The sequence below is a fragment of the Myxocyprinus asiaticus genome, chromosome 46 (genome assembly GCF_019703515.2).
Source record: "Myxocyprinus asiaticus isolate MX2 ecotype Aquarium Trade chromosome 46, UBuf_Myxa_2, whole genome shotgun sequence".
In the NCBI taxonomy this organism is placed as follows: domain Eukaryota; kingdom Metazoa; phylum Chordata; class Actinopteri; order Cypriniformes; family Catostomidae; genus Myxocyprinus; species Myxocyprinus asiaticus.
This window is the reverse complement of record NC_059389.1, coordinates 9,086,824-9,100,526: the sequence shown is the minus strand read 5'-3', so window position 1 is coordinate 9,100,526 and position 13,703 is coordinate 9,086,824. Positions and strand designations below refer to the sequence as shown.

At 36.0% G+C, this 13,703-nt stretch overlaps 2 protein-coding genes across 3 annotated transcripts; one reads left to right on the top strand and one right to left on the bottom strand.

Annotated features, from left to right (window-relative positions):
• Positions 1-7,550: 7,550 nt before the first annotated feature.
• On the top strand, positions 7,551-8,404 carry LOC127435686 (mesoderm posterior protein 2-like). The gene is made up of 2 exons (XM_051689321.1): positions 7,551-8,252; positions 8,390-8,404. The coding sequence occupies exons 1-2, from the start codon at positions 7,551-7,553 to the stop codon at positions 8,402-8,404; spliced, it is 717 nt and encodes a 238-aa protein (XP_051545281.1).
• Positions 8,405-8,871: 467 nt separating this feature from the next.
• LOC127435916 (T-cell surface glycoprotein CD1c-like) lies at positions 8,872-11,887 on the bottom strand. Of its 2 annotated transcripts, XM_051689726.1 has the most exons (4): positions 11,549-11,887; positions 9,778-10,068; positions 9,574-9,678; positions 8,872-9,429 (listed from the first exon to the last, which is right to left on the bottom strand). In XM_051689726.1, the coding sequence occupies exons 1-4, from the start codon at positions 11,601-11,603 to the stop codon at positions 9,347-9,349; spliced, it is 534 nt and encodes a 177-aa protein (XP_051545686.1). In that variant the 5' UTR covers positions 11,604-11,887; the 3' UTR covers positions 8,872-9,346. The 2 variants fall into 2 exon arrangements, with proteins under 2 accessions (XP_051545686.1, XP_051545685.1); XM_051689725.1 differs by having other exon boundaries at positions 9,417-9,678.
• Between the last annotated feature and the right edge of the window lie 1,816 nt (positions 11,888-13,703).

The window sequence follows — 13,703 nt, the reverse complement described above, 5'->3', positions numbered from 1 at the left end:
TTAGCAGTCTTTTTTCTGCCCCAGCTCTCTCATTTTGTTTCACTCCTGACACACTGTGCCACTATTGCCCAAACATAAGTAAAATACAGTAAAAATTGCCAAAAAAAAATCCATCTAGAAATTCTTCAGTCTATTGTTCTTTTGAGAGATGAAGGCTATTCCATACACTACTTTCTTGAAAGAAGAAACCAAACTGGATTTAACCAGGATAGAGAGGGAAATGGACAGCCCAGAGGCACAACAATAAGGACAAGAGTCTCTAATTTTAGAATCAGCCCCCTTACAGATCCTAAACTGGCAGCTTTAATGACCAGTACATGCCAAACACCAGTTCCATCTGCAGTATTGAAGAGAAGACTCTGAGATATTGGCATTTTAGGAAGACTTTCAAAGAAAAAGCCACATCTGGAACTGGCAAATAAGAAGAAAAGGGTAGAATGTGCAAAATAACATAAAAGGTTGAGTGGTACGCATGCACAGAGCGCTAGATGGCACAATAGGAAGTGTAATCGAGCTTGAAATCATGATTGTGCCAAGAGACTGCAATGACAAGTGTATATGTGTCGCTTTCCTTTTCTGCATATCACGGCCCCCTTCGGGAAATATAGCGGCACCGTTTTGCAGCCCTCCTTAGCCCCATTGTCCCCAGAAATGTCCCGGTTCTCCCGATATATATATACTGTATATATACTGTATATATAGTCACCATTTAGCTTTTGTTACATGATTTATACTTAATATGTTGCAACAATGTAAGATCAACCTAATCAAAAGACAGTTAGGCAGTTACAGCAGTATCACAAAGCTCTGAGCTTTTTCTCCCTGTTATTTACATGTAAATTAGTATCCAAATTTGGATAATGGGCTTCAACAAATGAGTATCAACATATACCCAGATTCCAGCATGTAAAGCAAATTCAACATGCAATTAAAACTTAATTAAACAATTAACCAGCCCTGCCAGTTTACAGGTGCTGGTCATATAATTAGAATATCATCAAAAAGTTGATTTATTTCACTAATTCCATTCAAAAAGTGAAACTTGTATATTATATTCATTCATTACACACAGACTGATATATTTCAAATGTTTATTTCTTTTAATTTTGATGATTATAACTGACAACTAAGGAAAATCCCAAATTCAGTATCTCAGAAAATTAGAATATTACTTAAGACCAATACAAAGAAAGGATTTTTAGAAATCTTGGCCAACTGAAAAGTATGAACATGTAAAGTATGAGCATGTACAGCACTCAATACTTAGTTGGGGCTCCTTTTGCCTGAATTACTGCAGCAATGCAGCGTGGCATGGAGTCGATCAGTCTGTGGCACTGCTCAGGTGTTATGAGAGCCCAGGTTGCTCTGATAGTGGCCTTCAGCTCTTCTGCATTGTTGGGTCTGACATATCGCATCTTCCTCTTCACAATACCCCATAGATTTTCTATGGGGTTAAGGTCAGGCGAGTTTGCTGGCCAATTAAGAACAGGGATACCATGGTCCTTAAACCAGATACTGGTTGCTTTGGCACTGTGTGCAGGTGCCAAGTCCTGTTGGAAAATGAAATCTGCATCTCCATAAAGTTGGTCAGCAGCAGGAAGCATGAAGTGCTCTAAAACTTCCTGGTATACGGCTGCGTTGACCTTGGACCTCAGAAAACACAGTGGACCGACACCAGCAGATGACATGGCACCCCAAACCATCACTGACTGTGGAAACTTTACACTGGACCTCAAGCAACGTGGATTGTGTGCCTCTCCTCTCTTCCTCCAGACTCTGGGACCCTGATTTCCAAAGGAAATGCAAAATTTACTTTCATCAGAGAACATAACTTTGGACCACTCAGCAGCAGTCCAGTCCTTTTTGTCTTTAGTCCAGGCGAGACGCTTCAGACGCTGTCTGTTGTTCAAGAGTGGCTTGACACAAGGAATGTGACAGCTGAAACCCATGTCTTGCATACGTCTGTGCGTAGTGGTTCTCCCCCACATTTTTGAATGGGTTTTGTTTCACAATCCTCTCCAGGGTGCGGTTATCCCTATTGCTTGTACACTTTTTTCTACCACATCTTTTCCTTCCCTTCGCCTCTCTATTAATGTGCTTGGACACAGAGCTCTGTGAACAGCCAGCCTCTTTTGCAATGACCTTTTGTGTCTTGCCCTCCTTGTGCAACGTGTCAATGGTCGTCTTTTGGACAACTGTCAAGTCAGCAGTCTTCCCCATGATTGTGTAGCGTACAGAACTAGACTGAGAGACCATTTAAAGGCCTTTGCAGGTGTTTTGAGTTAATTAGCTGATTAGAGTGTGGCACCAGGTGTCTTCAATATTGAACCTTTTCACAATATTCTAATTTTCTGAGATACTGAATTTGGGATTTTCCTTAGTTGTCAGTTATAATCATCAAAATTAAAAGAAATAAACATTTGAAATATATCAATCTGTGTGTAATGAATGAATATAATATACAAGTTTCACTTTTTGAATGGAATTAGTGAAATAAATCAACTTTTTGATGATATTCTAATTATATGACCAGCACCTGTATTGTTATGATTTTGTTCTCTGTCTAACTGACTGAATAAGAAATAAAAGTTGCATAATGAATTAACTGGAACTATTCCATACATATATAATACTCTAAATGAGTGATTAGTGACTGATATATCAGGCCAATTTATTGTCGGATATTTGGCCGTCAGATTATCTATATTGACCAATAACTCTTTTGAATAAATATTGCGTAAAATAAATAATTTCATTTAATATCAATAATTTTATTAATGTACTTGCCATCAGTAATTTCAATAGTGAACAGTATATTTGTAACGCTGGGTACTGGAGAGGAAGAGATGCAGGAATAGATACTTTGAATCTTTTAATTATAATCGCTGGAGTGGAACAAACTATAAAGCTATACATCACAAACTAACTTCACAACGTAACACTTCAAGGACTGACAATGGATGAACAAAACTAGACGGTATTTATACACAAGGAACTAAATGAGGGAATGGAATACAGGTGAGGTTGAGCAGATGGAAGTGATGCGGGAAGTGATCTATGGGAGATGTAATCAGGGGAAAACTTCAAAATAAGAGTCCTTGAAGAACATGAGGGAGACAGACTGTGACAATATTGGCATAATATCAGCTATCAGCCACTCAGTTCACAAAATATTAATATTGGTATCGGCCATTGAAAAGCCCAAATCAGTCAACCATACCTTAAAAACATCCTAGCAAACAAATGTATATCTTAGTCAAAGGTATAAGTAAAAATGTATAGACTTACAGCTTTGCATTTGTGTTAATGTAAAAAAAGAAATGTATTTTTGTGACTGAATTATACTCAAACCTACTCTATGGACCTGATGGCAGGTCCAAAGGGGGGCACTATGTTGTGAAAAAAAGTTTACGCTTAAAAAATGTAAGTCTTCGTATACATAAGTCAGGCTTAAGGTATCATTTGAAAGCTTAGAATCTGAACTTTTCAGAGATAACCATCACTTCTGCATTTATGTTACTTAAAATAACAAAATAAGGCCTCAAAGAATTTGTGTTGAAAATTAGTGCCCCCAGAGGTAATGGGGTAGAAATATTTATACAAAAATAAAAGTCCTTCATATAGCACATAAATGGACAACTCATATATCAAATGAAAGCTCTCACTCTCAGGTTAATTTTGCCCTGATACCACAGTTAGAAAGATTTTCAAAAGAATCACAAAGTGAAATATGATTTCTGTAAGTCATCAAATACAAACGTCTCTCTTTTATGCTCCAATAACTGCTGCTGTAAGCTCCAAATAGCTAAAAACGTTATATATGCTTTTACCTTAGGAAATTCTCTGAAAATGTGCCATTGTTTACTTGTCTGTGAGCTTGCTTGGCTGAATAATCCAATGTTATATCTTAGATGTCCAGAAAAAAATATGGCATCCAGAAGGAATAGCATGCAAAACAAATCATCAGAAAATATGTTTTCGACTATTGATGATAAAATGTTTTATATCTTGGCAAAGGGGAGTATCTCAGCTAGCTGACACCTAGATTGAGCTTTTAGTCCACTCAGAGGCTAAGATATTCAATGAAACAACAAGGGTGGTGCTTGAACTGAAAATTAGACTGAATGTCTATGGACGAGTGAATCAGTGAAGGCTAAAATGCGTTAGAGCACCACCTACATTTCAGACCTGTATATTGTGATGGAATGTGATAGAGAAAAAAAATATTTTTCTAGTGCTTTCTGCAACCTAGTGGAATAAAAGGAGACTTTTCAAAGTGAGGTTGAGTGAACAGAACCAGAATTACATGTTTACAAAGTTAGGACAACAATAATAGTTTTTTCTTTTTATTCTGTTTATCATAAGATTATAAACACATACAATATTATTTATGAATAATTGGAGTCTTATTTTCTTTATTTGGACGGTTCTCTAAAAAATAAGACACATTTTTTTGCAATTTGTCCAAAGTATATGTGAATGGTGAGCTTTTAAATTTGAGTCTGAAAAATTGTGGGTGGCAGCCCAAAAATGCACCAGAGTTTAAGGGGTTAAACCCTACAAACAAAACATGATAAATACATGATATTCCCAAAGTTCTTCCTGCCGTAATTGAACACAAAGATCTCAACCAAGTACTAATCAGGCCTGTGCAAATAGAGCCTCTTTCTTAATATACCACAGGTCAACAAAAAGAGCATCCTCGCACCTCAAAGTCTGGGACGGATTATTCCTTCAAAAGCTTGAACTTCATGCATCCTTATCTTCATAATACTCTAATGAGAGAGGGCTTGGCACACTGCATGCGTTTCAAGGTGTTAGATACCGAGGTAATTAGAACTAAGACTCTGCTCTAGTTACCCTGACCTGTGACTGATATGGTAATGTAAAGCTCAATACACAGTTTACAGAACACTGGGAGGAAAGGATTTAGACAATTTAGTTGTTTGCCTGAAATCAACATTTAACCGAGCAGGATAAGAAAAACATTTCACATAGATGTGCTAATCGACCTTTAATGCTTTAGGAAAAACTAAGAAAGGCTTTGAAATGGAAGAAGTGCACTCATTTGCAGGGAGGTCTGATAATTCAAATCAACATTTAAAGCATGAAGTGACAAGTTTAATGAGTTATGAGCACATACTATCCTTACTTCTGATGTAAAGCTATTTTTGTGTGTTTTTTTAATTGTTTATTTGTTTGTTTGTCTAGTATTCTATTAGTTTTCGCGATTTAGCTCTATTCTTCAACCTTGCTGTTTTAAAAGCGAAGAAACATGACCATAATGTTATGACCATCTTTGTGCCCTTATCCACAAGTCAGATGTCCCAGCTTTTTCATTCAAGATTTTTAAAAAAATGTCTGATCCTGTTTCAAACTAACATTCCTTTTGGACATCGTAAAAATTGTATTATTTCAGGTCAGCACTGCAAGGAGCGAAAAGTGACACGTTGTGGTCTGGGAACCATTTCCTTGGAGCTACTCACACTGAAGCTGTAATCCACAAGCCAAGGCTTGAGAAGAGGTCACCTAACACCTCAGAAAAGGAAACAACAACTGGATCCACAAAATAAAGTCCAGATTTCATTTTCTATCGAGTCAAAAAGCAGACACGTGATAAACAGTAATTGCAATGCAAGCAAGTTTTTGGGCCCTGTTCTAAATAACTGTCCTTCCACAGTTCTCATGAGGCTCTCAGATGGAAATGTCAGTTGTCTAAACAAAGAACTGTGAACAACTGACAGATTACAGGCTACACACTTCATGAAAAGAGGTGTTACTCTGAGAAAGCAGGCTTGTTAAGCTGAATATAAGACATTTAAAAACCTGCAATCATTAGACTAAAGAACTATTTCTATGTGAAAGACCCCTGATGTTAAATAGAAGTTTTGAATTGAATAAAACCTGTTTATTTAGATGTTGACTCATGAAGCACATTTTAAGGTTAACATTTTTTCAGTGTGCATCGTAAAAAGTCGTTACCTGCCATTATTGCCTTTTAGGGCAATTTCCACCTGATCTTACCCTAAAAATGCATTTTGTTGGTTTAACCTAATGTATTCAGGTTCATTTAGTGAGAGCAGAAAATATTTTTGATGTTAGATGTTACCAAATGAAGCACATATTTTAAAGGTTAATTTTTTTCCCCCACTGTATGGATTTGCCTCATAATGACAGGGTTAATCAAACAAAAAACAAAAAAAACTTTTCATGATGTAGAGGAATTGAAAACAGCAATGCCAAAACCTTTATCTTTCATAGAAAAAACAACAATAAACTTAATGAACACACATTTATGTCTATTAATAAATAATTTGACTAAATCAAAATAATGTCTCGCTAACATTAAAAAGTTTTTCATGTGGAAACATCGAAATTAATTGGTTTTATTCCTTTAAATAATTGACTACATTTACTTGACAGATTAGTTTACACTAACAATAGTAATTTTGTAGGTTAAATGAAGCAGAAATAGATAATTGAAGAAACAAATATAAGTTGCCACTGTTCAGTGCAAGCTAAATCTATGTAAAAAAAAGTGCTTCATTTAGTAATATCCAAATTAATTGATTTGATTTAAGTCAAAAATAATATCACCGATTCAATGTGAATACACCAACAGCACTTTTGTTTTGTTAGCTCAAGTAGAAATGACTTCTTAAAGGAATATTCCGGGTTCAATACAAGTTAAGCTAAATCAACAGCATTTTTGGTACAATATTGATAACCACAAAAAAATATTTAGACTTCTCCCTCCTTTAAAAATCTGGGTTACGAAGAGGCACTTACAATGGAAGTAAATGGAGACAATATGTAAACATTAAAATACTCACTGATTCAAAAGTATAGCCACAAGACGTAAACAATATGCATAGTGTAACATGATTTTAGTATAATGAAATCACTTACTAACCTTTTCGGTATAACTTTATAATTTTACAACTTCGTTGTCAACCCTTAAACCCTAAAACGACCGTAAAAACGACAGTTTAAACTAATAAACATGTTTCAACAGAAGAATTACTGTAAATGCTTTGATAAAATGATAAGCTTCACATTTGTGTCTTTAAACCCTCCAAATATTGGCCCCATTCACTTCCATTGTAAGTGCCTCATTGTAACCTTGACTGATGCTTTTTTGTTTTTTTTAAAGGAAAGAGGGACAAGTCGAAATTGTTTTTTGGGGGTAATCAACATTGTGCCATAAATGTTGCCGATTGAGCATAACTTTGATTAAAACCTGAATATTCCTTTAAGGAAACAATTGCAGGTTACAGTGTAACTAAATGTATATTGAACTTGTCCTTCAATAAATGTTATCTTACCACTGCAGTCACAACCTCCCACTTGTGCTTGTGATGTGAGCTTTCCCAGAGACCCCCTGCCCCTGGTGTGATGTCTCCTTGCTTCTTTGAAATTCTTAAGCACCTTCTGAAGGTGCAACATCACACCTTTTCATCCAGGATATATTGGGCGGCTGCTTCCAGTTCATCAGCATTCACTAGAGAACCAGAAGGAAACATCTCCTCAGCTTTGGAAAGATCACAACCATGGAGTTCAACTTTTCTCCATTTATGCTACAAGGAACCAAATGCCATTTTGAATATGAGCAGTCATCTACCATTTCTGATGCTGGGTACTATAGTGCCTGTGGCAGTCTTTCTCCAAGTACCTCCATTGACTCTGGATGCTTTTCTCCTCCTGTGGGCTGGCGGGGAACTGGAAGACAGCCAGAGGTGGCAGGAAAAACTGACATTGACAGCCAACCTGCCAAGAAACCCAGAATAGTTCTGCCTGCTGAAGAAAAGAGGCGTTCCAGATCCAAAAACCCTGGAATGAAGCGCCAGACGGCCAGCGATAGAGAGAAGCTCAGGATGAGGGACCTGACCAAAGCTCTCCATAATCTCCAAACCTATTTGCCTCCTTCTGTAGCACCTCCTGGACAAACCCTGACCAAGATCGAGACCCTTCGACTCACCATTAGCTACATCTCCTATCTGTCAGCTCAGCTTGGGCACAATGAGGAGCTCTACAACCATGAAACAACTACAAATTGCTGTAACTCACAAGATCAATCAGAAAGGCTTCAAAGTGGGACTTTACCAGGAACCTGGTGTCTGGATGGGCCACAAGGACTTTTGCAGGATGGTGCCCAGTGCTGTCCAACATTCACTGCCTTCACAGATTCAGTACAGCAAACGGAAATAAACTTTCCATCTACCTCATACTCCAGAGATGCACAGTCCTTTATGGTAAGGATGCTTTTGACTTTGTTTTGTTATTTTCTTAAGTGTTCTCTTGATTTGTTGCATTGGGATTAAAGCACCCGTACTTTTAATAATTTATCAAACAGCATTTTGTCATTGAATGAATTTGTGCGATTTTACAGTTTAATATTGGATAGAAAAGATACAAAGATAAAATTTTAAGACTAAGATTAAACAATTTAATGCAAGTTGTTTCAATGATTTTCTTCAGGTTGCGGTGAGTCTTAAAAAGTCTACATTAAGCTTAATGAAACATGCAGAAACCCTGTTTCTTTCACCTTGTGCTGAATTTCTGAATCTAAACACTTTCTTTCCATTAACAGTTTCCCTGCATGATGACAAATTATGCTACACACTACAATCAAGAGTTTTTACTATAAAGAACATAATGGGGAGGATTTGAGGTCCAAAGTCATCTTATGCCAAAATCAGATGGTCACTGAGTGTTCATCGAAAAATGAAGACTTTATTTGTTTGTTACTTTTGCAGTAATTTATCAGATAATTTATTTTCCTATTAAATACATTTGTAAATATTGTACATGTATTATATTTTTTACAAATAAAATATATTGCAAAAATATATATTTGTATATGTGCCCTTATTGTCCAAAATGTTTCTATTTCTAAAACACATCCAGTTCCAAACATATATTTCACTGACAGTTTAAACATTAAATGTAAACATAGCAAAATCATAAAAAAGCTATTGAAAACAATTAATTCTTCACCATTTATGAGACATTTTTTACATAACACATTAATGCACTTTTTTTGGCCTTTAAATACATACTCCATTAGATGTTTTCTATGGGCATTGTGTGCATAAAAAAAAGAAAGAAAGAAAAACATTCTAAGACAGACTTTTTTATATCAAATTATGGCATGCATTTTACCTATAAACTTTTATGATAATTCTACACTGTCTTCAGTAGCTGAAAAAGAATTTCAGATTTAATCAATAGGTCAAAAATATTTAATTACATAAAATGTGCGGTTATATTCTTGGGGTACAATAACAACAAAAATCCTAAATCACGAATTTAATTGTAAAACATTTAACTGTTAAATGAGATTATTTTATAAACACACATCAACTACAAAAATACATAAAATACACAGAAAATACTTACTAGAAGCAGAGTATTCACTTGAAGAGGAAGCTACAACACAATTCAGGAAAACACAAAAATAAATTAACAACAGAAGTGCTTAAAATTGGAACAATGTTTGAAGCTCTGAAAAGATCAGGTTTAGTTTAATTAGCTCCACGGGCTGTTCATTGTGTTTTTCATTTCTTGATTTACCTCTAATGCACTTTCTCCACCATATAATTAAGGCAGCTACCAACACCAATGGCACAACCACAGGCACAAAGACAACTTCCTGCTCAAATGTTTCCCCTGGATTCTCTGAAGCATGATAAATTTTTTTAAAAAAAAAAGTCACACAGACTTTCATTTATCACAAAAGCAATTTTATAATGCACTTGTCCTATTTGAGCTCATTACCCAAAATTACATCCATCTTGTTGTCCAGACTGAGGTGTGTAGCAGAGCAGGTGTAATTGTGTTTCTCTCTCTGTTCCTCTGCACTGATCTCCAGACTCTTCCTCATCTGGTACGTCCCATCACCATTGGGCAGCAGATCTCCTCCAGTGATCTCATGATCAGATACAGGCTGCCCATCTCCAAACAAAGTCAGGTTGATGTGACGAGGGTAAAATCCTGTTGCCAAACAACTCACCCGAGACCCGCCAGAATCTGTGTTTGCTTTCTGAATTAGTCTGACTCTGGGTTTCACTTGGGAACAAAAAAGGATGAAAATAAAGCTAAAATAAGGTAAAAAAAAATAAATAAAAAAAATAAAAATGTATTGAGGCCCTTATAAAATGCTCCTTTTCCATTTCAAGTACTAAGACAAAAATTAAGAGAGTTGCTAACATTGTCTTGTTGCTAATAACCCATATGCCAGTTTAACATCTGTTTTTTTCAAGTTTCATATTTACTAAATTACTTTTGATGTTTATTTTAAAAGTGATGAGTCATTTTCTCGATAATACAATAGTTCTCCTATCACAGCTTTATATGGAGAGACAAGTAAGCCATTCATCTGTTGATATTTCTGTTGAAATATTGTGACTCTGTGCATCAGAACATTGCTCTGTTTGTTTGAGCATCCCAACCAGCCCAAAAGCAACAAACCAATGACATAAAACAATGTATTGTTTTTAAACAATGGCAGGAAACCTGTTTTAAAATTATTATTCTTTTTTTTAATTTAGATCCCATTTAAATAAAAATCGAATTATTTTCTGCCAAAAAATTAGTGTGATGCATTACATTACAAATGTTGTAATCTGATTACAGTAACTTATTTTTAATTAAGTTAATTTTATGTACATTTCTTGGGTTACAGATTCAGTATTTCTAAATGATTGTATTCATATTTTTTAAATATGAATTAAAATATGATGTATGCTTAAATGTATGTCTGTGTTTCTGTGACAGCTGAAAGGCGTGTATAGACATTATAACAGACATTATTTTGAATCAGTTTAGAGGAAAAAATATTTTCTGCAAAAAGTGTTTCAGAAAGTATTTAGTAATGTGATTACTTTTGCGATGAAGTAATCAGTAATATGTACACAATTTACGTGCATAATGGATGTGTAACGCAAATGAAGAGTGACGCAAATGTAGTTATGAGCAGATTGCTAGAGCACTGAATGCGTACAGCTCGATTTTTCTAACCGCGCATGCTCTGAAAGAGCAGTATGCGTATGCACCTGGAATTATTTGCACTAAAAAGTGGGTCCACAAGGTGGCAACACTCACAGTTGAGCCATTGTTGTCACGAAGAAGCGCTTGATGATGTAATCTCAGCTAAACAACAGAAGACGAAGGTGGCAACAACAACAGTAGATGTGCACGTAAAGAGTGCATGTGAGTGGTCAGGAGATGCATTTGTATAACTTGAGTCTAAAGGACTATTAAGACATGTTCTAAACTCCTGAAGAAAATAATATTTCAGTCGTAGCGTGTATGCGTCAACAGGCTGTGTATGCGTTCACAGTCAACTTAAGTATACTTTGAAAGTTGAGCATTCGACTGTATGCAGACGCTAAGCATTCGTGTCAAAACCGAAGTATATTTTGGGCTTAACTTGCCCAACGCTGCTGTTTAGTGAAGACAGTGGCACAGGAATTGCACGCATAATCTTCAAATATATTTTGCTCATCTTTGGAAAAAAAACATGAAAGAAATTGTATTTGTGATTTACCTTTCCTGTTGACTTGATTTCCTCTTCTTTTAAGGTAACCCTTCAGAGTTTTCATGCAGAGTGGGTAGCAAAAATTTTGATAACGCCATTGGGCCCTTTCAAGATAATGCCGGATCTTTTGTGGTGGGGCATCGAAACAACTACTGAAAGTTAACTTGTTATTGAGAAAACTAAGCTCTATGATGGTGGATCCTCCAGCAGCACCTCTACTCGTGATTTGTCCCGACTCATCATTGTCCAACAGCTCACAGTGAATCAGCGTCTAATGAACCTCAAGACCTGTGAAGGAGCATGTTCTCAATCATGCTTTACGCAACTTATGTGGCTATGGGCACATAGGTTTTCTATTTCCTGGAAACAGTCATCTTTGCAAGGTACATGTTCAATACTTTTTTATTGAATCAGAAAATTCAGAATCATCTCTTTCAGAGAATAATTATTACTTTATAAATAAATATAATGAAACTTAAAGGTGAAGTGTCTGCTGAAAAACAAAACTGTAATAATAATGAGTGTCTTCAAACATATTTTCAAACACATCCCAGTCTACCATTGGTTGGACAAATATTGGTTAGATGATCTCGCCCAAACTCAGTGCATTGGTTGATCTGGTCAAAATGCCCAAACAAACCTATGAATGCTTTACTTAGTATGTTAAACTAGGAAAGCAGAATGTATTTCAACACAGAAAAACATCACACTTCACCTTAATGTTTCCCGCACTTTTCAAATCATTGTTATGCATCTGTATTATTGTACACATTCCTTACCAAATGCAACACAACTGTACTTACTGTCTGTTTGATTTGCATTATCCTGTTTAAACAGATTGATCCTATACTTTAAAGAATTGTACAACAAGTCATTTATTAAGATGTGATGATTTTGGTCAAATATATCTTCTTCTTCTGTCATATTTCCTCTCATAAGATAGAGCTTTCGCTCTGAATCATAGTACCCAACTGTGATGTCATCCAACATTGATGTGACACTAAATTCAGGAAAGGGTGATTGCCCTTTAAGGTAAGTTACAAGCAACCAAAAAGAGTGTGCACCTGAGATCAACAAAAACAACAACAACAAAATAGTAATCAAACTGAGTAACTTGTAATGAAAAGGTAAAAATAAAGTCTGAAAAGATTTTGACTAGTTATAATGTCCTTTTGTAAAACCCTCACTATGATACAGAAGCAGTATTAAAGTCTGCTATGAGGAAGTATGTGTAGCTATGCTAAATGACTACCAGTGCCCAGTACATTTATTTGGAAAATATTGAAAGCAAGGCAATAAAACATTTCCATGTCACAGTATTTTCAGAACTTACCCTTTGGAGCAGTTGTTGGTAGTGAAAGCACAAGCAGGAGCAGAATTCTGTCCTTATTGTTGAGCATCTTTGTACAGTTTTAATCTCTGTTGTTCAAAAACTGAACTGGAAATTCAAGTCTGCGTGGTGCTGCCCTCCTATATCATGACGTAAAGACTGTCGCCGTTTTCCATTCAAAGTCGGATCATGTGTGATATTCCTACTTGATATCTCCATTCTCCGACCATGCCATTCCATTGCCAGATGCTTGGAAGATAATGTGTTAGGAAACAAAATTACAATGGTCCCGTTAGCAGCTGTTCGACTGTCACCAGTCACAATACTAGCAACCCAATTGATAAACAATGCTGCAACGTTAGCATTTGTGCTAAAGGTGTACGATTATCAAAAGAAAGTGTAATTTACCATGTTCTGTACACCTGTCTCTGCAAATGTTTGTTAAACAGGCTTTAATATCATTTAGTTTAGGGACTTTGACTCATTGATTGATATTACTTAATAAAAGTGGATGTTTATCACTTCTCATCTCTCCGGGTGCCAACATGTTTGTGTGACATCACGCACCTGCATCTCGGCGAAATCGGAGTTGAAGATTTCAGCACGAGTTTTCAAGTTGGACGTCCGACTCCAAGTGGCGTTCCATTGCACTTTTTCTAGTATTAAGTTGGAAATTCTGACTTTTCGAGTTGAATGGAATGCAGCAAGTTCTAGCCTTTCTGAAATGTTTTGATTGTTTGTACTATTAACCAATTAACCTCCACTTCCTCCACTTTTAATTTAATTCAGGGTCTCAAAAGGGCATGGCCAACAGTGGCTAACCAGACCAGTTGA

Coding starts and splice junctions, on each gene's coding strand:
- LOC127435686 (XM_051689321.1), top strand. CDS start 7,551: ATGGAGTTCAACTTTTCTCCATTTATGCTACAAGGAACCAAATGCCAT.
- LOC127435916 (XM_051689725.1), bottom strand. CDS start 11,603: ATGAAAACTCTGAAGGGTTACCTTAAAAGAAGAGGAAATCAAGTCAAC. Junction 10,069..11,548: donor AAATCAAGTCAACAGGAAAG/GTAAATCACAAA, acceptor TTTGTTCCCAAG/TGAAACCCAGAGTCAGACTA. Junction 9,679..9,777: donor CAAGATGGATGTAATTTTGG/GTAATGAGCTCA, acceptor ATCATGCTTCAG/AGAATCCAGGGGAAACATTT.